The sequence below is a fragment of the Aotus nancymaae genome, unplaced genomic scaffold (genome assembly GCF_030222135.1).
Source record: "Aotus nancymaae isolate 86718 unplaced genomic scaffold, 86718_ANA_hifiasm-v0.15.2.pri h1tg000014l, whole genome shotgun sequence".
NCBI classification, from domain to species: Eukaryota; Metazoa; Chordata; class Mammalia; order Primates; family Aotidae; genus Aotus; species Aotus nancymaae.
The window spans coordinates 71,332,277-71,358,239 of NW_026988425.1; the positions used below are offsets into that span (position 1 = coordinate 71,332,277).

At 40.0% G+C, this 25,963-nt stretch overlaps 1 protein-coding gene across 2 annotated transcripts in view; it reads right to left on the minus strand.

Moving 5' to 3' along the window:
• The window catches only part of DMGDH (dimethylglycine dehydrogenase), an 81,420-nt gene that overhangs the window by 21,051 nt on the left and 34,406 nt on the right, over positions 1-25,963 (minus strand). For both annotated transcript variants that reach the window (XM_064376074.1, XM_012462099.3), the window contains exons 6-14: positions 24,721-24,969; positions 22,672-22,870; positions 14,815-14,984; positions 14,271-14,424; positions 12,198-12,363; positions 11,223-11,353; positions 9,758-9,975; positions 8,006-8,163; positions 5,610-5,669 (exon numbers count right to left, since the gene is read on the minus strand). In XM_064376074.1, the coding sequence (XP_064232144.1) occupies positions 5,610-5,669; positions 8,006-8,163; positions 9,758-9,975; positions 11,223-11,353; positions 12,198-12,363; positions 14,271-14,424; positions 14,815-14,984; positions 22,672-22,870; positions 24,721-24,969 (1,505 nt within the window). The remainder of the gene's footprint in view (positions 1-5,609; positions 5,670-8,005; positions 8,164-9,757; positions 9,976-11,222; positions 11,354-12,197; positions 12,364-14,270; positions 14,425-14,814; positions 14,985-22,671; positions 22,871-24,720; positions 24,970-25,963) is intronic.

Consider the following 25,963-nt stretch of genomic DNA (forward strand, 5'->3'; position numbering starts at 1 on the left):
ACTAAAACTTATCAAATCGCTTGCTTTAAGTATGTCAATTTATTGCATGTTCAAATATACTGTTAAAATAATAATAATAATACAAGCAATCTTAAAAATTACTTCAATTCATTCCTAGACCTCCATTTCCATGGATATCCAAATTTGAAAGCAGTTAGCTAAACATCACATTTCAGCTTTTAGGGTAGAAATAAAGTACTGTTTCCTAACAGAAATTGGATGTATATTAAAATAATGATTCAATGGCTTTAGTTTAATATATCCTGACAGGTGTTTCAGGAATGATCAGCTATACTTCAGCTAGGTTTTACTTCTTTCGTCTTCCTTTCCTTCTCTTCCCCTCCCCTCCTTTCTCCTCTCCTTCCCCTTATCACTCAGCAATGAAAATGGGTAACAGAATAAGGATGGCTTAATTCAGATGACATAATTATGTGGCTCATAAAGATAACATGGCACCAACGACTTCAACCACTGTGCTAGGAGGTATTCCATAGTACTTTAGACTTACGAAAGTAGTCTTCTTTTACAGATTAAAAATCTCAGGCATAAAACTAAGGTAAATGGCTTTCCTGGGCTACACAGCTAGAATTTCATGACTAAAAAAAATTCACTTACTACCCAGTTCTAAAAGAAAAAAACAAAGATGTGAGGCAGAATATGAATCTGTAGCCTACCCAGCATGGGCTATAGCTCTATTAATTTACTTCCATTCCACTACAGTTCTATAGCACCATCCTCTGACCAATCTACCTGTTTTTCTACCTTCCTATGTACTTTCAAGAGTGTAGTTCGTATGGAGTTAAAGGAACTAAGACAGTGGGTCTCAATAGTCACTGAATTAAGAAATCACCTGTGCAACTTTAAAAATGAAACACGGGCTCTACACCTAGAGTAAATCTAATTGATTTGGGGTAGGTCAGTGTTCTTAAATAAACTGCATTGAAACTACCTGGAGGGCTTATTAGAATAGACTATTGGGCCAGATGTGGTGACTCATGCCTGTAATCCTAGCACTTTGGAAGGCCAAGGCAGGTAGATCACCTGAGTCAGGAGTTCAAGACCAGCCTGGCCAACATGGTGAAACTCCATCTCTATAAAAATATAAAAATTAACTGGGTGTGGTGGCGGGTGCCTGTAATACCAGCTACTTGGGAGACTGAGGTTGGAGAATTGCTTGAACCCAGGAGACGAAGGTTGCAGTGAGCCAAAATTGTGCCACTACTCCAGCCTGGGCACTAAGGTGAGACTCCGTCTCAACAAAAACAGGTTAGATCGATAGACAGACAGACAGACAGATAGATAGATAGATAGATAGTTGGGCTCTACCCTAGCAGTTTCTGATTTTGGAGGACTGGGATGGTACCCAACCATTTGAATTTTCTAGCAGGTCCCCAGATGACAGTGATGCTGCTGGTCCGTGGACCAGACTTGAGAACTACTTGGGTAGTTTTTAGTTCTTTCAGTTTAGGTAATTTTTAGTTCTTCAGGATAATAATGTTCAGCCAGTTGAAAATCTTTGGTTGAAAACAGTAATTCTCCATCTTCTCTGGAGAATCACTTGGGAAATTAAAAACAACAACTGATACCTGAGTACCTATAAGAGATTCTTTTTAAATCGATCTTGGGTGTAGCCTGGGCCTTGGGATTTTAAAGAGCAGCATATTATTTAAAAGAATCATATCCCAGATGATTCTAATGTACAGCCAGGGGTGAGTATCACTGAAAATTTTCTGCTTCCTCAATTCTTATTACCATTTACCTCAAATTTCCCCAAGAGAATTGGATACTTTGACCACTACAATATATTAACAATTTCTTTCTAACTTGCTGTCTATGAACAATGGTTCCTTTCCACTTTGATTTTTTTCTTTGTTTCTTTGATGTTTTAATAATAGTTAATATTTACTGAATACCTGGGATGTAGAAGGCTTGGTGCTGAGTCTTTACTTCTTTATCAGGTTTTTGGGGTTGTTTTTGGTTATTGAACAGTTATAATTTAAATCTTTCCTCAGAAAGAGACCCTGCATTTTTTAGAATCAACGTTGTCTTATAACTTGTGGTTAATAGATCACATTTTATTCTGTTTCTACTGATTAGAAACTAGACAGGGAGAGAGGAGGGGGAAGGAGAGAGGCAGAAAGAGGGGGAAAAACATATAGAAAACAAATTCTTCTGATCTGCTTCAACACATTATGCTTAATATTTGAGTCTCTGTGAATCTTCATGGAGGTTCTCCAGAAATGGACAAAGATTCAATATTTCCATGAGGAAAATTCCACGAATACCTGTGACTCCATCCAAAGGCAGCTGATTTTCCTTTTGCTCTTGATTAATGCATTTCTTCCATTTCCAACTAAAAAAAGGCCACTGATTTTCCCCCAAAAAGTTACTTCCTTTGGAACATACCAAAAATACCATTAAGAACAATTACATGAGTTGTTTCAGGTGAAAGGTTTTTAGTTAAGGAGATTTTTAAAATATAGATTCAATTGTTTTTACGGCAGCTTTGGTCAAGGCTTCTTGGCAGGGCTCTGTGGCGCACTTCCCACAAGATGGCACTGTTGTATGCAGCTGGAGAGCCCTCAGCCTCATCTTCACAATTAACGGCCAAGAACGTATCCCTACAGCGTTAGTTCCTGAAATACCCTTTGTTTCCAGCTTCAGAAGATCTGAGAGCCATCAGGAGTATATCTTTAACATTTAGGTCTATGGCTTAGCAAGGTGTCTAATCAGTGATACTTAATAAATGTCTACTAGATGAAGGGATTAATGAATAATACATGTGCATCAACTTCACATTAGCCAACACCAGGGGACAGGGACTGAGGCTGGAACAACTCCAAGAGGGAAGGAATCGAGGGCCACTGCACTATCTCCCTTTGTGATGAAAGAGTTCTTCGGGACTCCATTGTTCTTTTCCCGACTTTTTAACAGGTTTTGACAAGAACACGATTCACCCTAAGAAGTCCTGATGGCCCATCTGCTCACCCAGCCATTTCCTCCTTAAAATGGGCAAAGCAGCTATTCTGACACAAAATTAGTTACAGCAAAAAACATGTGGGGAGTGTCCATTAACAAAAGGTAGTCCATACAAATAATATATGTTGCCAGAGAAAGAAATTCTTGGGCAGTCTTTCAAGTCTGATAAGCCCACTGTGGAAAAGGACTTTGTGGGGAAAAGTGGTGGGTGAGAAAGCTCCACAGTGAGGTCAGAGGATGGTGTTCAACCTGAGCTAAAGGCCTCCCCCAGGTCACTTTCCCTCTCTGTGCTTCAGTTTCCTCCCCTTCAGATGTCGGGGGAGGGGGGGTACCAGCTGATCCCCAGGGACCCTTCTAGGTCTGACACAGTCTTCTATCTTTTCTTCACATTATGGCTTAAACAATCATTGTCTAAATAACTAAGGGCCAACCAGAGAATTCTACATGTTTGGTTTGAGGGAAAGAAATAATTGATTTCAAACAATTGTAAAATGCCAGGGTTTCTGCTTTGTTTGTTTTGGTATCAAATATAAATATCCCTCTGTATTAGCTGTTGCTCCTGTTCTCCCATAGCATCAATTTTCTGAAGCAATATGGGCTTACAGTATATTATTCTTTAAAATGTTGTATGAAGCCAGTGTGGGTAACATTTTGGTTTTTAGGCACAGAACTTGAATGGTCAAGTTATGAAGTTTAGTTTGTAAAGTTAATAAGTTTTCTAGGAGTCTGTTTCACATTATAAGACTGCTACGAAACCACCAAAGTTGATTTAATCTAGTCACCTGTCTTGGAGATTAGCAAGCATCATTGTAAGTAGGTTGATACCAACTAGCCAATTGAATTGACATAATTGAAAAAGGCTGTCTCAGTTGAAGCCAGGTCCTTGGGTTGCAAAAACTTTTACCCTATAAAGTCATTAGGAATTAACTTTGTGACTCTTGAATGAGAAGCAATGATTCAGAAATTATAAAAACAGGCCATAAATCAAAATTAGTATCTGTTAAACAACTAACTTCATTTCAAGATGAGCTTTGGTTATTTGCCCATATAACTTAACTAACAAATACACTATCCACACCTGCTAATAATCATAAAAGATTTTTGAAAATCTCATTTCAATACAAAGGGATTATTTATCTATGCCTTATCCCCCCAAAATAATATCCCAACACTGAAGCAAAAGGAATCAGTTACCTATCTACCTAATGGTGACCAACAACAGAAATTTAGCGCTTTCAAGAGTTGGGCCATTTTTATCCTTATTTGAAACAAGTAAAGTAAGGCTTCTGCTGTCAGAAGGAGCAATCTGCTGCTAGGGTCTGCCCAAATTCTAAGCACCTGCTTTCTCTGATCTGGAGGCAGATGGTACATCATAAAAATAAAACATAGGGGGAATGTACAGAAAGATATTCCTTTTAAAACCCTTTATGAGGTTCTTTTTCCTAAAATCTCATACTATAAATATACATGTTTTATGTTAATATTATAGCTCAGAATTTGGGAACTGATGCAGGGTCATGAGAAAAGTTTTCTTGGCTTGATTGAGTCATATACATGTATTCACATATTTCCACAGTATGAAAAATCAGTCTGTAGCATATAACCACCTAGGCAGTACATTTTATTTTTGGAATCCTAATAAATATCCTAAACAGTAGCAGCTGCTGCCCTTATTCTTCAATACTACCACTCACTGCAGCTCTATTAAGTTTCTTCATTACAACTCTTAGGCACTGCTCAATGGGGTAACCTCATTTATATTTGTAGGACTTGGATAGATGAGCTTGGCTGTAATAAATTGGCCTCAGGATAGGCTTTTCCACTATAATTATTTAGAGTAATGCTTCTCAAACCTTACATGCATCAGAATCCCCTGCAGGGTTTGTTAAAACAGATTTGTTGGCCTGACTCCCAGAGATTCTGATTTAGTAGTTCTAGGGTGGGACCTGAGAATTAGCATTTCTAACAAGCTCCCAATGAGGCTGATGCTGTTAGTCTGAAGGCTACATTTTAAGAACCACTGATGTAGAGGTTCCCTTTAGAGTGTCTTATCAGCTATGTTTCTTTGGGCTTGTATTAGCTTCTCAGTTAATACCCATTTTATGCTGAACACATTTGAAACGTGTCATTTGTTTATATTCAGGTGTTGCAGTTACACACAAAGATGCTTGACAAGTAGATGGACAGATCTGCTGAAGTGAGGCTACTCCATGCTGCGAGTATCCGGGAGAATCGATGAATGCAGTATGTTTGATCAGCTTATGTGCAACTTCCCAAGTCACCGGGAGTTACTGTAACATACGCAACACGGTGCACTTCCGACATAAATGTCTACTAGAATCTGACAGATAATCATCTTATCCTTACTAATTTTTATCTTAGAATTTAGATTTAGCCCTTAAAGATGCCGGATTCTGCTATCTTAAATCTGCGAGTACACTCCCAATAGCTTGCACTAAACAAATGTTGACAAAAGAGTAATATGAAGCAATTGAGCAATGCTTAGCATTTATGTTCACCTCGTTTCTCCTATAACCCACACATGGTTAAATTTTAAAGCATGTTTCTGTCACAAAATAGCATCGTGGTGTTAAGATTTACTTCAAATGCACTTTGGAATGTAAACATACCTTATTTAACTTCACAAAATATTCCAGTCCAGCTTCCAAAGGATTTGTATCACAGTTCATCTAAAAAGGAAACACATTTTAAATGTTAGATGAGTGCAAATCATTTCAGTAACATCACTTTCCTATTTGTTTTTAGGAGAAAGAACACTTTTTGATTTTTCAACACAGATTCTAAAGAAAGGCAAACTAGGCGGGGCGCGATGGCTCACGCCTGTAATCCCAGCACTTTGGGAGGCCATGGCGGGTGGATCACAAGGTCAGGAGATCAAGACCATCCTGGCCAACATGGTGAAATCCCACCTCTACTAAAAATACAAAAATTAGCTGGGTGTGGTGGTGCGTGCCTGTAATCCCAGCTACTTGGGAGGATGAAGCAGGAGAATTGCCTGAACCAGGGAGTCAGAGGTTGCAGTGAGCTGAGATTCACACCACTGCACTCCAGTCAACCTGGCAACAGAGCAATACTCGGTCTCAAAAAAAAAAAAAAAAAAGAAAGGCAAACTGTAGACTGGTTTTGAAAACAATTTTTTAATCCAAAATTCAATGTACCCTTTCAGCAAAAATGTCATTTGAGTATAACAAATACAAAAACTAAAATTCACTGTGTTCCGTAGCGCTCTCATTTTAATAAACATCTGAGGGAATGCACGTGATGTTCCCTCTAGAAACAAGATTTTCACATGTATTTATGCAATCATTTTACATAACTACGTTTTGAAAAGTTATTAAGCAATCTAGTTATCTTACAGTTAGTCAAGAATCAGGGTAAGGTAGAGGGAAAGCAGATGGTAGGAAAGTAGCTGATGGAGTTCAGAGAGGAAAAAGGAATAAGCAGAGTTTGAATCTCTCTCTCTCCAAATGTGAGCAAGCCACTGTGATATCTACCAAGTCAGGGCTGTTTTGTTTTTCTCTTTGCAGTGAGAGAACTAGTCTAAACCCCCTAAAAGTAGCCAAACTTTTAAAGCAACACAGGACCTACATAAACCAATTGAATGTATGCTTGTTTTACATGACATAAAGCATTGCCTCATATTTCTTAATTAATTTGAGCTACTCTAGAATTATTTTATCTGTTCAAAATTTCAGAATTTCTTCAAAGAAACAAGTAAAAATAAAAATGAAGCACAGAGGATTACAGTACTAACACTAGAGGGCGCTCTGGCACTGCTGGGAAATCGAAGGGATGGAAGAAGGAGAAAAGCTTTCCAGAAGAGGTCGCAGGGAGAGGAAATCTGAGAAAATAAAAGGCAGGAGGATGGAGAAATGTCTGACTCCCAAAGGGCTGCTCCTGCTGCTTCATTCCTTGGAGAGTGCGGGGACCACGCTGTCCTCTGCTTCTGTTCCTGAGCCTAGCCTTGCCTCAGTCCCCAGTTGTGGCTGGAGAATCCCTTAACAGGGGACCTCTCGCGGAGACGCCTACTCTAAATGCCCCCGGGTCCCTGCCTCGGCTTTCAGACACACTCTGCCCTCCAATCAAATGCATTTTATATGTACTTGGCACTTCCTAGACTCTCTCTTTCTATGATAATTCTGTTGCATAAAAATTCCATTTTTTTAGAAAAGCAAACAGAAGATCTGGAGGGTTAGGCCAGATAGCTGGTGCATAGTGGAGGAAAAATTCACACCCAAGAGTTCCCGCTCTGAGTCCATCTTTTACCACTATCCTTTATCTCATCTTTCAGGCCTAAAACCTCAGTATCTTCCAAAGAGACAATTAGTGAATCTGAAATAGCGAATGGGTCCAGAGAATAGCCTGCCATATTAGAAATAAAGTTAGGAGAACAGAGTTTGAACCACAGGTTGGCCACTTACTAGATAATCTGGACCAAGTGGTTCTCTAAATCTCGGTGCTACTATGTGCAAAATAGAGGTAATGGAGAGTTGAGAAGGAAACTGAAATCATGCATATGAAAATATGTAAATAGTTAAAGCACTATACAAATAGAAACTCTTAGTAACCATTATTAATGGTGGAGGAAGGCTGGACCACCACATCCTGGACCATCACCCCTGCCCCTCAGAAACGAGTGTTAACTCACCAAAAGGTACAAGACAAGAAGAAGATGAAGACGGGCAAAATGACAGAGGTGGAGAGACTTTGAAAAGTGTTACTCTAATCCCATGAGGTAGGCCAGCTCCCCACTGTCCAAGACAGATTTCTAGGGCTCTCAGCCAACTAGGATCAATTAAGGCAGAATAAACGTGATGTCAGAATTCCACTGAACTTTCACTTGAGAGTTTAAGGAGAAAAACCTCTTCCCCTAATTAAATAGTTATCTAATTATATGGAATTACTCTTACAGCCAAAACCAATGTTACTGCAGTTAAAACCTGCCCTTATATAAAAATGAAATAAATAAACACAAAATTTTAATAAAGATGCTAGCATTTCAAACCTCAGACCCCCAGGCTCTGAAGGCTTTCTCCAGGCGTAAGGCATTCATGGCATAGGTTCCAAAATTGTCGATTCCCTCCTCCTGGCCTGCATTCATGATCATGTCATACAGCGCCACAGAGTCTTCTCTTCTGTGGTACAGCTCCCAACCCAGCTCACCTGAAATAAACCCGCAGGTGCCGCAGCACAAGAACAATGATCACTACATCGAATGTGCTTTAGCTAGAACACATACAAGCAGAAGAAATTCCACTTACGCAACACAGACATTGTCAGTCTCTAAAAAGACCAGTTCACAAAAAGTTACAAGAGCCCACTGCAAAGAAGCCCACCATATCACAGATGCATTCGTGCCAATCCTGACTCCCACGTAGATGGTGGTACACAGGACACCTCTTGTTACGACACAGAAAGATTATAATGCAGGAATTAATCTCCACCCTGGACCCCAGCTTTCTAATGAGGCTTGACTGTTTTCACACACAATGAGGTTAGGTGAAGAGTTAGCATGGCAGTTTATCAAGACAAGGGATTCAAGGTTTAAACCAACCCCTTGCCCAAAATCACAAGCTTAAAAATATCGTCAACTAAGAATTATTCAAGTTATCATCATAGTGAGAAAGCCATAGTCTCTGACTTCCCCTCCTTCCCACTTCTTCCCTAGTCATTTCATTCGTCAATAGAGCTGTGGGCAAATATCAAATGAAATGTAACCCCCAAAATCCTGCCTATTTTTGTTGTTCTTGTTTTGTTTTTTTGTCTTGTTTTTTGTTGAGAGAGGGTCTCACTATGTTGCCCAGGCTGGTCCTGAACTCCTGGGCTCAATCGATCCTCCCACTTTGGTCTTTCAAAATGCTGAGATTATAATATTATTAGAACCAGTTCTAATAATTAATTCACTTTCATTAATCCCAAAATGCTTGGATTATAGGTATGAGCCATTGTGTCCAGCCCTGCTTATTTTTTATTCTGGATTTTGCCAAGGTTGGGTGGAAGAAGGGCAGAAAAAAGGTATAGCAGGAACCCAGGGAAGAGCTATGGTCTTTAATCTCTATTCTCCTGTTTCTCAAGGTGGAGGGCTCATGGTAAGGTGTTTTATGGGATGCCACAGAATAGGAACAACATATAATTGAATGAATGCTTGGGCATGCAGTACTCCTTCTGTGAGAGACAGTCTAGAAAAACTTAGAAGGGAGCCCAGAGCACACTGGGGAACTGAAGAGCATTCATTCACCTCTGTATCAAATATCTACCATGTGCAAGATTAGGTGCTAGATGAAGACTTCTCAGTGAGCTTAGAGTCTGGAAGGAAAGAAAGATTGTTGGCAATGCTCTAGGAGAGGTGCTTGATACACTCAAAATGGTCTCTATGGGAGATTCTGTCTCTGGGAGACCATCTTGAATGTTCGCAGATAGAGTTGGCTGGCCTGACTATTCCAACTATTCCAACAGCCAATCCTCTTCCCACTTTTTTTTAAATCTGCCCTTCCAGATGGTAGGCAGCTATGGAACTAGAAATCTGTGGAACCACTTTCAAGACGAGGAGTGAATAGGCAGATTTGTCATAAGAGCTGAGCAGAGAAAAAATCTTCCTCCAAAGTCGCATGGACAAAAGTGAGGGTGAGTGTGCACATGCATACACACTCACACACACTTCAGGTGGCATGACCTTTTAAATTTAAATTTAAATTTAAAATTTAAAACTGACCTTTTAAATTTCAGAGACTCACTCCAGGTTGTTTTCCAATCTTACCAGTATAAGATATCCTAATAGCAGTGACAGGAATGTTGGAAATCTTTAAGGACTTGGTTTGAAGAAACTTGAAAACATCCTCACTAAGATCTTCAGAGGTCAGCTTCTGAAGGACCTTTCTTGCACGTGGACCAGCAACTCCAAGGACTCCAAGCTCATCGGTTATGTTTTTAATTTCAACATCATACCCACCTTTGACTGCCTCTTCTTCAATCCATCTGCGTTTCAGCCATGAACATTGTGTTAAATATTACTTGAATAATGCACTTTGGTAACAAATTACTTCTCTGAAGACATGCTTTGTGTCTAGAGTTATCAGAAAGTCCCTGGAGTGTCATTTCACGAAATCACACTGATTTTTAAGTTGAGAAAACTGAGCCCCAGAGATGTTAAGTGATTCTCTTTAAATCACCCACTTATAAATTTGGGGGATAATTTTTCACAGTACAGAAGGATCCTTCAATTTAATGAGCTCTGCCATCCAATTCTTTTAAATAGTGACACAGCCCTTTTGCATTTAAACTAATGATTCAGCCTTCAAAAATTGATTTAAACCCAAATTTTCTCTAATACCTGTACACAGGAGGCACAGTTATATTGCTAAAGGTTAATAATGTGCCTGCCACAAGACACATAATTGCTCTGACAGTCACAAGGAAAAGACAGAAACTCTAGTTTCAATTTCTATGTCTTGATGAGTTATTGGGACCAAATTATAGGACTGGTTTCTAATTTATTGAGTAGTCCCTGAGCTATCTACGTCTAACACAAAATGTTCATCTGGATTTACACAAAGCTAAACTATTAAGATGGCCCCAGTACATCTTGGATTGGAGCATACAATTTGCATCACTTTACAACTAAGGTGAGAATCTGTCAGAGTAAGACATCTATTAAATAATAATATTCCAAATATGTTTGGAATATTAGACTAAAGACTTTATAGTAGAATAAAGATTCATGTAAAGGCTGGACTTGGCAGGTCAGCTACTTTAGATCCAGCTGTAGGCCAGGAAGCACAAAGCATCACAAAGGGCAAAGATAATTTAGGAAGGCAGCTTACAGAAGTGGACCGAATGTGCGCATCAGAACCAAAGGGTTGTGTAAGTTCCCTTAACCCAAACCTCAGTTTCCTCATCTGATAATGGGAATCATGTATACCTTGCAAAATATTAAGAGAATTTAATTAAGGTAATGTCTAAAAGAGGTTCTGGCACATTGATGATGCCTAATAAATGGGAATTAATATTATTAGAATCAGTAGCTTATGGATAAATTACCTTTGGGAGGGGCAGGGACCCTCATTGTAAATATTGTTGCATTCAGAAAATAAAGTTTATTTGCAATAATCAGGTTTAAGAAGAAATAAAGTTGTACTTTCAAGTACTGATAAAAAGAAAAACTCAATGTAAGATTGAGTCAACATATAATTTGAACAAAATTTTCTTACTGGGTGTGCACTTACCTAAGATCATGAAGTTCTGATCCAGAGCCAGTTATTAATAGAAACTCCCCAGGAGATTGGTGAGAAACAGTCAACTCAGCATATACTCGACCTTTGGGTGTTAACATGTGACTTATATTTGTAAAACCCACCTACATAAAAAAATTTAAAATTACCTTAGGATGAAATAAAAATCGCATGAATCCTTTTAACACCCATTTAAATAAAAATGTGGGCCTTAAGAATGAAAAGTATCTGACTCTTACCATTTGTATAAAGTGTATGAATTATCTGTAAACCTAAACCCAACAGTAATTTGAAGTTCTTACTATTTGTCATTTAAAAGCTATTCTTCATTTAATTGCAGAACTCACTTTTAAGTTCCCATTGAAACAATTGAGCAAAGTCACAAGGTACTTGGATGAGAATTCACTCAACAAAAATTTAAATTTGAAAATTAGCTTATAGGCTGGACATGGTGGCTCATTCCTGTAACTCCAGCATTTTGGAAGGCTGAGGTGGACGGATGGCCTGAGGTTAGAAGTTTGAGACCAGCCTGGCCAAAATATAGTGAAACCCCATCTCTACTAAAAAATAGAAAAATTAAATTAGCTGGGTGTGGTGGCGCACACCTGTAGTCCCAACTACTTGGAAAGCTGAGGCAGGAAAATCACTTGAACCCAGGAGGCAGAGGTTGCAATGAGCTGGAATCACACCACTGCACTCCAGCCTGGGTGACAGAGCAAGACTCTGTCTCTCAAAAAAAGAAAAAGAAAGAAAGAAAGAAAGAAAAAGAGAGAGAGAGAAAGAAAGAGAAGGAAAGAAATGAAAGAAAGAAAGAAAATTAGCTTGTGTATTTTGGTCAGTTGAAGAGTTCTAGTGTTCAGAAATCATTAGCTGAACTAAAATAACATGGGTTTGGTGGGGGGAAAATTAGAGGATGGAGAATTAAATAGGTCAGAATCCTGAACCTTGTATTCCTACAAGGCTATTTACCTTTGGAATGATATTTGCAAAGAGATGGTCCAATAGTCTAATGGAATCTCGGCCTTTGATGTTAAACTTGCCAAATGGTGTTAGGTCAATCACCCCTACTCTTTGCATAACCTGTTTATACTCGGAGCCCACAGGCTCAAACCAGTTTGTGCGGCGAAAACTTGGCCTGAAACACAACATTTGGAGTCATAAAACAACTGCTGTTCATTTTTCAAAAATTACACAATACTGATATTTTAATAAGCCCTACACATGTAGAAAATCCTATTGGCGGTGGGGAGTGGGACTATGGGAGGTGGGACCATGCAGCCTGAAACTCTGTTCTGCAAATCATACATGTATGTTGGAATCTGATTTTAAAGTTACTCATTTAGCAGTGAATAAAGTACTAACTAACTGGAAAATAAAATGTAATTCATGGGCTCTCAGATCTGGAAGAGAGTTTAGAAGTCAACCAGTCTGGTGGTTTTCAATTCTAGATGCATACATATTAGAATCATCAGGAGCGCGTTTTTAAATGGGCCTAATTAAATAAGAGTGTCTGGGGTGGTGGGGGGGTCGGGGGGTTCAGTGCTCTCTGGTTCAGTGCTTCTCAAATATTAACAGGAATACAAGTCATTTGCACTTGTTAAAGTCCACATTCTGAAGCAGCAGGTCTGGGGCGGGACCCCGTAGTCTGCATTCTCCCAGGCTCCCAGGAGATGCCTATGCCATTGCTCCATACCTGGAGTACATAAGGATCTGGTCCAAAAAATCTGCATTTTTCAGAGAAAAGGCACAAAATAATTTCCAGGGCCTTTGCATTAGTTAATGACAAAGCCAGACCTGGAACAAAGGTCCCTTCACTCATTACTAATGGCCCTTTCTGCTTTATGAAGTGGACTTCTAACGTGGTCCACTTTTAGCTTCGGAGCAGGATGCTAAGTCTGCAAAATGAATTTTCAGTAGTTTAATTATTAAATGGTAGAAGAAACTTAGGCCAGATCCAATCAGCACTAAGTGATGAATAGAAGAGGTATATTGGAGTCATTTAGGAAAAACCAAATCAGTATCTGGCCACCAAATAATCTAGATGGGCTACCTATGGATCCCAAATTCATTCATCAACAATGGATTCTCTGCTATACTGTGTACCAGTTAGATCTAGTCCTTAAAATAGCAAAACCCATCGTAGAAAGCAAAATGACAGCTCAGAAAAAGACCATCCTGGTCAACATGATGAAACCCAGTCTCTACTAAAAATACAAAAAAAAAAAAAAATTAGCTGGGCATGGTGATGCGTGCCTGTAATCCCAGCTACTCAGGAGGCTGAGGCAGGAGAATTGCCTGAACCCAGGAGGCGGAGGTTGCGGTGAGCCGAGATCGCGCCATTACACTCCAGCCTGGGTAAGAAAAGCGAAACACTGTCTCAAAAAAAAAGGATAACTAACTTGTAAATTTGCAACTTGCTTTCCCTTGGTCTATGGATTCTCTTGAGAAAAAAATATATAATCAGTATTAATCCCAAATACAACAATGGCAGGTAGCACTTTACCAGAATTCAGATAATTGTTTTAGTGGCATACTTTATGTTTTTGCTTAACCTGGAATGCTATGCAAATGATCTTTTCCCCTCATTTATCAACTGTGCATACAATTTGCATGGCTTAGTGCACACACTCTAGGAAGCAATTGCTTTGAATGATTTCAGGATGAAGAGAAAATCCAAAACTCCAGGTACATTTTTTGGTTGTACACGATGTAATTCAACCAAGCAGCTTAAAGCACAGCAAACCTTTAGGAGTCAACTGAAGCCATGTGGGAATTTGGAGGGGGTCAGAAGCCTCCTCTGAGATTCTGGTAAATGCCAAGAGGCTTTGCTCAGGCCGGTTACAGGATTCCCAGGGCCACGTGAGTCCTAGATGTGGGCCACTGTCATGCCACCACTACCAGAGAGTAATTTTTGTAGGACAAAGCTCAGTGCTCCTTGGAACAGGGTGGAGGGATGGAGTGTGAGGGGGAATCGGCACTTTTTGCTGTCCCGTTATTTCATCCCTCAGTCAGAACCACAGGCAGGTCAAGTTTTTCTCTCACCTGTACTGAGTGTCCTGGCCTGGTTTGTAGAACCAATGTGGCTGCTCCCAGCCAGCATGGAACCCCATGGAACACTTAGACTCCAGGCTTCGGTACAGCCCACTGACTCGCTGAGTCGGCCTCCCAGCAAACCGTTCTTCTTTAGGGTAACCAACTGAAAAAGGATAGTCGGTACTTTACATTGCATATAGCCAAAACAACAAGATACTCTGAAGGGATTCCAAATATGGAAAATACAGTATTTAAAATCCAGAAGCATAAACGTACATACATATATGATTTATGTAGAAAACAGAGCTGTCATTTATATGACTAATCAAAGAGTAAAGTAAAAATATATTTAAAATTTAAAACCAGTGAGGCATTCCACATGTTAAATATACACACCCATATCTATTCCTTGTCATGTCTTAGGGTCACAATGCTTTTTGGAGTCCCTAACTACTGCCACCCCAGTGAATAAAATAAAGACCGTCTAAAGTCAGAGATGTTACAATTCAATTCTGTCAACACTTTGTAGACAACGGGTAAATTTGCACCTTACCAACATTGTTGAATCCGTATGATTCTCTTGCTTTGGCCTCAGTGTACTGGGTTGTTGTCCATTTGCCATAGCGATTGGGATCCAATTCTATTAGATCAAAAGGAGGTTCTCCATGCAGGATCCAGTCACTGAGATATTTCCCTACCCCACCAGCGTGGATTATGCCGTATCTTTCAAATACAGGGATAGAAAACCTGTTACTAAAACATGTAGTTTTCAAATGAAACATGCTCAAATATTTTAAAGGGTCTCAAAGTTGGACTGCTCTGTGCTAATCAGAACACACAAGTAACATGATCTCTATGGAACAATTTTTTCCTTAAAAGTGACATGTGTAGGCATCCAAATTAAATGTGCCTGACTTGATAGCTAGTTTATTTCCAGTTTCAAGAGATGCAGAGCTGCAAAATAGCTCCTTATTGGGCTGGGCACAGTAGCCCACACCTGTAATCCCAGAGCTTTGGAAGGATCGTTTGAGACCAGCCTGGTCAACAAAGCAAGACCTCGTCTTCACAAAAAAAATTTAAAAATTAGCTGGACGTGGTGTCACGAGACTGTGGTCCCAGGTACATGGGTGGCTGAGGTAGGAGGATCACTTGAGCCTAGAAGGTAGAGGCTGCAGTGAGCCATGTTCACACCACTGCACTCCAGCCTGGGTAAATATGGAGAAAAAGCTTGATGATCCTCGACTCCTACTTAGTAAGAACTTTGCTTTAGAAAAACCAGGAGTTGGAGGCAGGATGCAAACAGGCAGATGTGGCTGGTACCTTAACAGCCCTCCTGAGCTATGATTATCCTGATTGACAGGAAACACGGTGGGAGATACGTACGTACTACAGTGTCCCATCCATCTCTTCTCAGATTTAATTTAGGAACTTGACCCATTATCTTAGAAACTAACAGGCAAAGAGGCCCTTACCTGAGGACTTGTGGAAAGAGGTAGAAAGGAATACTGTCTCTTGTATTTTGCAACTAATAGGCCACTTGATGGGGAAAGTGGGCTTGTTCTCTATTTTCCTAAGATGATACTTTAAAATCAAGAACACGATGGAAAATAAAGGGGTTTTGCTATCAGAAAAGGGATCGGTTTTACATTAGCCATGTGTAGCTCTATCCTGTCACTCTTGTCTAATGAAGGTCTCTACTAGGGATTCATCTGTGGTTTAAGTCAGGAGCTTCTGAGAAACTGAATGAGCAGAGGGTCATGGGGAGAGAACAAAGAAAAGGGGATACACGAACAGACATCAAGACACAGAAATGCCAGTATTCCAAACGACAACAACTTAGCCAGAACCACAGCTTCTAAGAGCATGGGAGGAACCTTAGCAAATGCTGGAAATGTTAACTCTTCCCCCAACAAGACCCCTGTTTTGCTATTTCATAAAAATGAGTGCCTACATTTTATAGAAGACTATTTCCCAAAGAAAATAAAAAGGCAGCAATTTACATTCCTTTGGGCAGTTTAATAGACATGGGTCATCCAAATTATCCATAAACAACCTCTCTAAACTTCAAGAAAGCAAGAAAAATTATTAAATACATGCTTAAAATGTTTATTAAAGTTAGCACATTTACTTAACCAGGCCCAATGCCCATAGAGAACAGTTACCATTTTATTTTATTTTATTTTTTTGAGACAGGGTCTTACTCTGTTGCTTAGACTAGAGTGCAGTCAGCTCACCACAACCTCTGCCTCCCAGGCTCAAGCGATTCTCCTGCCTCAGTCTCCCAAGTAGATGGGATTACAGGCATGCACCATCATGCCTGGCTAATTTTTGTATTTCTTTTAGTAGAGATGGGCTTTCACCATGTTAGCCAGGCTGATCTCAAACTCTTAACCTCAAATGATCCACCTGCCTCGGCCTCCCAAAGTGCTGGGATTACAGGCGTGAACCACCATGCCTGGCCAGAGCAGTTACCATTTTTGAAAGCTATATTGTTGATAAGACTTGAAGGCTTATAAAGTTTTACCAACACTGAGTGCCTCCCATTTACCAGGCATTGTTTCCATCTAACATGTAGAAGCTGATTTATGCTTTAGCAAGTCTATTTTACCAAGGAGAAAGATCAACCCCCACACAGAGGCTAAATAAAGTCACATAGCAATAAAGACTAGATTCAGGATACAAATTCACTTATCTGACCCTGGAGCACACACTCCTTGTTATCGACTTTCCTATCTTCAGTGGTTCTCAATCTTTGTTCAGCAAAGACACACACAGCAGATATGGCACTGTCTATATTTCTGACAGACTCCCAGGGCGGAGCCAGAGGTGCTTTTATTTCCTTTGGCCTGGCTGCTATACTATCATGTTCTTTCCCTTTCAACCATGCACATGAGCAAACAAACGGGCAGAGTGCTGTTACTTGGGTGGGGGCAGGGGAGAGGGGAATGAAATCTAATTTATTTCTAAAAAGTAAATATTTTACAAACAAGTTATCCAACCATTAACAAGCTCTATGTAAAATTCCACACAACTGAGTGTTATGACACATCTCTGGAGAATCCCTGGCTTAGTAGCTAAAAGTATAAAAGCATGGGGAAAAGATCTGGGTATGATTCTTGTTCTGCCACTGTTAGCTGGGTGACCTGGGGCAAGTTATGTAACTACCCTGAGCTTCATTCTTCTCCTGTGCACACTTTCTTTATGGTGTTGGAGGAGAATTAATTGCCATGGCATTTGAAAGCACTTAGCATACTGCACAGCACATAGCAGGCAAGGAATACATAGTGGCTATTGAACCCTTGTATGACCAGTTAAAAGGATTTTATTAAGGAAGTGATGTGTGAAGTGAAAGTAGAAGGGAACTTAATGAGCAGAGGAGGGTTAGGTTCTTCCTCTGTCTCTAGCATTGATCTGCAGAATCCCGGATTCTTTTCAATGGCCCTGGGCTGCTATGCTTTCGGAATGTTTGTATCTGCTTTTTATAACTCTTCTAAATGACTGGATGTTATATCTTATAGCACTCTCCCATCTAAATGTGCTGTTTATAATCTGTTCTAAGCCAAGAAAATCAGATTCAATTAAATACCATTCATAAGACATTTTTTGGGCTTTGTGTTAGTCACCTAGAAGCAGAAAAACTTGTTAGAGTTGTGACAAAACAAATGTCCAGAGTAAAATAGCTTTGGCTGAGGATATTCTGTGTGTAAGGTAAATGAGCACTGGCACATATGTAAGCAGTTTGCAAACACCTATTCCCTGAACTGGCTGTACCAAGAATTACAGATAATATTATAATAAAATACAGATGCCTGGGTCCCCTCTCCAGATTCTGTAAATCAGAATCTACAGGAGTGGTGTCTGGAAATCTGTTTGCTTGCTTGTTTTGATTCAACATATCTTTCATGGTGCTATGGACTGAATGTTTGTGTCCTCCCATAATGCATCTGTTGAAGCCCTAGTCCCCAGTGTAATGGTGTTTAGAGATGGGGCCTTTGGAAAGTACTTAGGGTTAAATGAGGTCATGAGGGTGTGGCCCTCATGATAGGATTGGTGTCCTTCTATGAAGAGACACCAGAGAGCTTGCTCTCTCTCTCCACACACACTCCCTCCCAACCCCCAGGAAAAGCCACATGAGCACACAGCCAGAGGTGACCATCTGCAAGCCAGGAAGAGAGCCCTCATCAGAACTCTGCCATGAAGGCTTCCTGACCTCAGACCTCCAGCCCCTAGAACTGTGAGAAAGTAAATTTCTGTTGTTTAAATCACCCAGTCTATGGTACTTTGTTATGGCAGCCCAAGCACACAAAGCCACATGGGTTCTAGTGACCAATAATAGGAATTTCATAGATGAGAGGTATAGGAGGATAAAACATGTGCATGTGACTAACCACATGGTCAAGACTCTGCTTCTTAATTTGCTCCTCAGATGACTCTGCTCCTCACCCAGGTATGAAAACCACTTGCCTCCAGAATCATGGATTGAGTGCACCGATATAAGCCAGGAGGGGCAGTCAATGGGGGTATTCCATTATATTACATAAGAAATATCCTAGAAACCTGAACTTTAGGTAAGGGGAAGGCTTTTTTGGTTTAGACCAAACCTGTCAAAGACAGGGAGGCACTTTGCCCACCCCAATTCCCACCTGTTATCTTCTCCACACACCTCCCAATGTCTACTACCTGAGAAAATTAGCCACAGCAATCAGGCGAGGAGTCTGACATCAGTCACGTGCAAATAGATGGGATTTCTAGGTTGTAAGTAACGTGTTCTAGAGGAAGCAACTTGCTACTTTCCTTAGCAATTAGTTAACAAGTGTTCCACATGAGATCAGTGACACTATCTGCTTGTTTAAAGCTCAGAACATGCCTTATAGTCAATGATCCTCAATTTATATTACTTAATACTAAAAGTCAATTGCAATATCAAAAAGAATAAAATTCAGGAATAAATTTAACAAAAGGCATGCAAAGTTTTTACTCTGAAAACCACAAATCATTGTTGAAAGAAATTTTAAGAGACCTAAGTAAATGGAAAGACATTTCATGTTCATGGATCAGAAGACTTAATATTGCTCGGATGTCAGTACTCCCCAAGTTGATCTACAGATTCAACGCAATTTCTATCAAAATCTCAGCTTACTTCTTTGCACAAATGGTGCTAAAATTTATGGGACATCCAGCCAAAATAATCTTGAAAAAGAACAAAGTTGGAGGATTCACACTTCTTGATTTCAGAAGTTACTACAAAGCTAGTAACTTCCAGTAACAGTAATTAAGAGAGTGTCAACTGGGCGTGGTGGCTTATGCTTGAAATCCCAGCACTTTAGAATGCCAAGGCAGGCAGATAACTTGAGGTCAGAAGTTCGAGACCAGCCTGGCCAACATGGCAAAAATCCATTTCTACTAAAAATACAAAAATTAGCCAGGTGTGGTGGCAAGTGCCTGTAATCCCAGCTACTTGGGAGGCTGAGGCAGGAGAATTGCTTGAACCTGGGAGACGGAGGTTGCAGTGAGCCAAGATAGTGTCATTGCCTGGGTGACAGAGCGAGACTGTCTTAAAAATAAATAAATAAATAAATAAATAAATAAATAAATAAATAAATAAATAAATAAAATACAGTATAGTAGTCACATAAGAATAGACACAGATGAAGGAACAGAATTGAGGGTCTAGAAATAAACCCATATACCTATGGTCAGTTTACTTTATATAAAGATGCTGCAGTATAATAAAAATTAAATATTTGTTTTTTGTCCCCAGTTCTTGACATGGAGTTCATAAAACATTTCTGAGATTTACTATTTTTTTAATGTTAATGAGATAGCTTTTGCGAAGAGAGGAGGGCAATCCTAGATAGCTTCAGGATAGGGGCTGGTTGCCAGAAAAACCAACCATGTGATTGCAGAGTTAGAACTTTCAGTCCCACTCCCTACTCCAACCTCCAGGGAGTGAAGAGGGGCTGGATATTCAGTTCAGTCACCAATAATTTAATCAATCATGCCTATGTAATGAAATCTCCATAAAGACCTAGGCATGGGATTCAGAGAGCTTCTGGGTTGAACAGAGTGATGGGCTAGGAAGGTGCCTGGAAAGGGCCTAGTGGTGCTGTACCACCCACCCCAACCCCTCACATTTTGTATTATGTATCTCTTCTGTTGGGCTACTCCTGAGTTGTATCCTTTATAATAAAAGAGTAAACATAAGTATTTTTCCAAGTTCTGTGATGTGTTCTAGCAAATTTTCAAATCTGAGGAGAGGGTTGTGGGAACATCCAGTATGGTGCCTCCTGAGACTTGAGACTAGTTTCTGAAGTGAGAACAGTCTTGTGGAATGGATCCCTTAACCTGTAGGGTCTATGTTAATTCTAGGAGTTGGTGTCAGAATTGAATGGAATTGTTGGACACCCAGTTGGTACTGAAGAATTGGAGAATTGGTTGTTGCTGTTGGAAAATACCACATATTTGGTATGAGGAAAGGAATCAGAAAAAAGACATTACAGATGCCAGAATAATCCAATGACCTTTTCAATGAATAGTCCTAGGACAACTGGCTATACGTAGGAAAAGACTGAAGTTGGACACCTGCCTCACGTCATATACAAGAATTAACTCAAAACTGATCACAGACTTAAATGCAAAAGCTACAACTATAAAACTCTTAGAAGAAAACATAGGTTTAAATCTTCACAAACTTGGATTAGAAAATGGTTACTTGTATATGACGCCAAACGTACATGTGAACCAAGAAAAAATACATATTCTGGATTTCATCAAAATTAAAAACTTTTATATTTCAATGGACACCATCAAGAAAGTAAAAAGACAACACCAGAATGGGAGAAAAATTCTGCAAATCACGTACCTGATAAGGGTCTTGTATCTAGAATATATAAAGAACTTCTAAAACTAAACAATAAAAGACAAATTATCCAATTGTAAAAATGGCAAAGGATATGAACAGACATTTCTCCAAAGAAGATAAATGAGCGACGTGCAGGAGAAGCACTCCTGCTTGCACGTGCCTGCATATGGACTCTATAGGTGATTATATAAGCCCTCAGTTACATTACAACTTCCCATCCCAAATCTCTATCTGACCTTCTCCCTCTGGATGTCCCATGTACCTGAGCTTAACGCTTCAAACCCAACCCATCAGAAATAGAACTCATTATTTTCTTGACTCTCTCTCCATGGCTCCATATAGACAGTGGTCAAGTTAGAAAGGTTGCCATCATTTGCCATTTTCTCTTTCTCTTCAATATCTTATGGAATTGATCACCAAATCTACATAATTTTATCTCCCATCTCGCAGTTTTCACTGCAGCTACCTTAGTGGAGACCCCAGGCTATCTATTGGATCAGCAGAGCTGTGCCTCAGGCAGCCTTCCAACTCCAATCAGACCTCACTGCCTTGTTGTCAGCTGAATCCCAATATCTAGCCCTAGGCCTGACACAGAGCTAGCAGTTATTAAACATTAGTTGAATAAATGGAGAATTAAAATGAGGAAGAAAAATAGATTATTAGAAGCTGTGATATGATAGTTGAGTGCAGTTGGCATCAATATTCACTAAATTAATGGAACAAATATTGGAAATGAAACATCAAAGAGGCAATGGAATCATAAATAGGAAGCAACCTGAGGAATTATAAAGAAATAAGTCATGTTGGACAAACATGAATTATGGTGAAAAATGCAGCAGATATATTATACATTTGACATTTTGAATTATCTTTGTCACATCGTATTATGAAAACATCCTTGTAAAACTGGGGCAAATTGACTATCTGAAGATACACAGCATAAAATGAGACACAATTAATAGAAGTGGCAGGAAATATGCAAAGAGAAAGCTCCAGGAGGCCGGGCGCAGTGGCTCATGCCTCAGCACTTTGGGAGGTTGAGGCAGGCAGATCACCTGAGGTCAGGAGTTCTAGACCAGCCTGGCCAACATGGTAAAACCCCATCTCTACTAAAAAAATACAAAAAAAATTAGCTGGGAATGATAGTGGGTGCCTGTAATCCCAGCTACGCAGGAGGCTGAGGCAGGAGAATCACTTGAACCCAGGATGCAGAGGTTGCAGTGAACCAAGATTGCTCTGTTGCACTCCAGCCTGGGCAACAAGAGCAAAATTCCATCTCATTTAAAAAAAAAAGAGAGAGAGAAACCTCCAAGAAATCATTGCCCTTCTGTGTTCCAGGAAATAACTGCCCTTCTTTGAAATATATACAAGTGATTAAACTAATATATTTTTATTATTGTATGATTCCTTGGTCACGAAACAGAGAAAACTCTCTGGGTCTCTCTCTCAGCCTCCCACATTTCCCTTCTGCATCCTGAGAATATGGGACTAGATTTAGCTAAAATAAGTGATACTACAATAAATGTTGAATTACATGAAGATACTCACCCAAAGCCTATGGCCACCCAGTAGTTTCTGACCCCCTGATGGGGCCCCACCATAGGCAGAATGTCAGGAGAATATGTCATAGGACCATTGACGACATTGATGATGTCAGCCTTTTTTAAGACAGGAACCATTTCCATGGCAACTTCCATGTATTCCATGATTCGATCTAGATCACACTCAAAGAGTTCCTTTCCAAAACCTAAAAAGATTTGCCCTTGCGGTCAGGATGCCCTAGCTGAGCTGACAAGTCCTGTAAAATGATTCAAGTCTCTGACATGGCCTACATTTAAAGATGGCCTGTTAGGAAAGTACTGCCATTTTTTGTTCAAGTCTAAACTTGATACTCACTAATAACAGATGAGTATCCATTTATATTACTGAGAACAGTAATGTTATTGTTCTTGAAACAAAATCATAAAAGTTAACTCTTTAATTAATAGAAAATTTAAATGTATTAATAATATAGTTTCTGATATTTAATCCAATCATAGTTTTTTAAAAAAACAAACAATAATTTGGTTTGTCAAGAGAGATCATACGCTTCAGTTAGCCATAAGAACCTGTTTCATCCCCCCCCACCCCCGCTGCCCAGATGAGGGCAAATGGGAGTTTACAAAGTCATGGCAGAATCCTGGAAAAAGTAGAACACTGCTCCGGGATCTAAGATGATGGATTTCAGACCTCTTTTAATTCTCCTTTCATCAGGGAAGGAATGGCATGGAGGCTCCTTCCTTCAGCCTGCCCCACACACATCCAAGGGCTAGAGTTCTGAAAAGAGGCAGGGTCTTGAAGCACAATCCTCCTGTTGTCCTAAAAGTCACTGTGATTACAGGCAGCACCACAGATGAGCTTCTAAAAGAATGTCTCCACCAACACTGGTGATTTTTCCACATAGCAGCCAGCCAGCTTCTTGCCCCTCCTGGGGACTGCAGGTAGCATCATTCTCATGGAGGCCTGCAGACCACCAGGGTGGACTAGCACACATGGGTACCCATGCTCACGGACTGCTAACAATCCAGCTCTCCCTTCAAATGGCATTACTTAAATATTTGTTCAACATTTATTTGAAGGAGAAGCTGCCAACATGGGGGAATAGCAGAGAGGGAGGCTCTCAGGTGGCATTTCAGCCCTTCCTTTGGAATCAGGAGCAATTCCACTCAGGCTTACATGTGCAGAGCCCACTCAGCCCAACCAAAGCCCTGAAACCAGCTGGCTTAACTTCTGTGGAAGGTGGTTTAGTGATCATTTGCTATTATTTGAGACTACTCTTTGAGGAGTAGGATGGAGGGATTCATTTCCTACCTCAAGAAGCTTGTCGAAGTATAATTTTAGGAAGTGCCATTTCCTCCATTTATTTATATTTCCTGTAATATTTCAATGCCCCAGTGATTTTTTTTAGCTCTCTTTATAGATTAAAACCTGAGGTACCTCTTTAGATGACCCAATCTTTAATCTGGTTCTGTGGAAACACTTTGTGAAAAGCAAAAATAGATCCATCTCCCTTACTTGAAAGAGAAACTATAATATCCCTTGCTTTGGCAGAGAGGCACAAGCCTTTTCCATATGCATTTATGCAGCATGGAGGACCTCCATTTACAGTACTAAAAACCCTGCTCTGTTATAGACTCTTAGATTTTCATTCTTAGTAGGATGGATATCTGGCCTCTGATACCAGTTGTTTTTCCAGCTGTAAAAGCACAATAGCGGCTATATTCAAATCTTGAAAGTAGACCAAGCTGGCAGTGGATTGAGGAAAAAACAGGGAGGCAGGAGGTTGTGTGAGCAGGTAAAAATGTAACTGGAGCCTTTCAAAGCAGCTGGACATGTTTCTTCAGCTTCTCTACCATCAACTACTCTTCCCCCACTCCCTGCTGTGATTGTTCAAAGGGATATGAGAACAGAGCTCACCTCAAACCCGTCACCCACAATGTCCCAGGTATCTGAAAGTCTAGTATTACGCTGTTGCCTTATTCTACAGCCATCCCCCAGCTATGGAGAGGATAAACCATTCGTGCCTGACCAGCACACACTTTCATTTGCTGAACCCACCTGGAGGAACTCCATTGGTGACCCAGGAGTCCTGAACTTTCATTTTCTCCTGACTTTCATATGGACCAAACAAAAGCCCATCCCTTTCCTGTCGGAGGTAATATGATCCTTCCAGGTCACGGAGCACAGGGAGTTCTCGTTTCAAAGCTTTCACTTCAGGTATAGTCGACGTAACAACATATTGATGTTGAACCGGAATGAGAGGATGTTCTAGTCCAATCATTTTACCTACTTCACGAGCCCAAAATCCTTAAACAAAAAAATCATTTAAAAGTGTCAGCACATATATAAACACACCACAACTGACACTCATATAGCAATTTATATTAGAATAAAATGTTTAGAAGGCTTAAATACTCATGGCAAAGTCTAATAAATGTCATGACAATCTAAACTTTTGTCATTGCAAAACTAAATGGGGGAAGAGAAGACAATGTTTTGCCTCTCGCAGAGATTCGAAGATATCTATGATCTAGGGGAACTCCATTCCTTAAAATGTTGTTGCCCATAAGCAAAGGTAGGCAGGGGAAAAAATAACAAAAATTTATTTGGAACAAAAAATAAGTAACTCAAACATACAAAATGTACAAATATTAATAAGAAGTATCATAACAGACTGCCCCTATTTGTGGACAGGGATGGTCAGGCAAAAGAGGCCCCCATGTTGCTGTGACCAACATCACAATACATAATGATAGACCTAAGAAAGCCCTACAAGCCAACTCCTCTATCCTCCAAGCCCTAGTCTCCCCAAATCGTTGATGCCCAACCTCCAAAAATACAAGATTGTTCTGTTAAGTTAAAATTTGAAAATGGTTCTCCCAAAATTTGAAAACTCTGGGAGAGAGAGCTCATTAAGTTTTATCTGTTGTTTTAAAAGTTTAATCTGAATAAGTTTGTAAGATCCTTTATTGTAAGGGCACAAAGGCACCAGAAGTCAAAACCAGGGAGGAAGAGGAACCACAGGAAAGAGGAGATTGGTCTCATAAGTAGGTGGAGAGTTCCCAAGACCGATGTTTCCCACTTCACCGTTAGCACAGAGATTGTCTTATTAGTAGAAGTGAATGTTATTTTTTTCATTTGCAAAAGATAGAACTGGATAATTTGTGGCTGAAAGGACCCTTGATTCTTTCCCAGGCTGACCCTTCAGTACACAGATGTGGGAGCTAAAGGGTAAGACATGCCCAAGGCCACAATGGACATCCTGTAATCATCACATCTTATTGGTTTTCTTGCTGCAGAA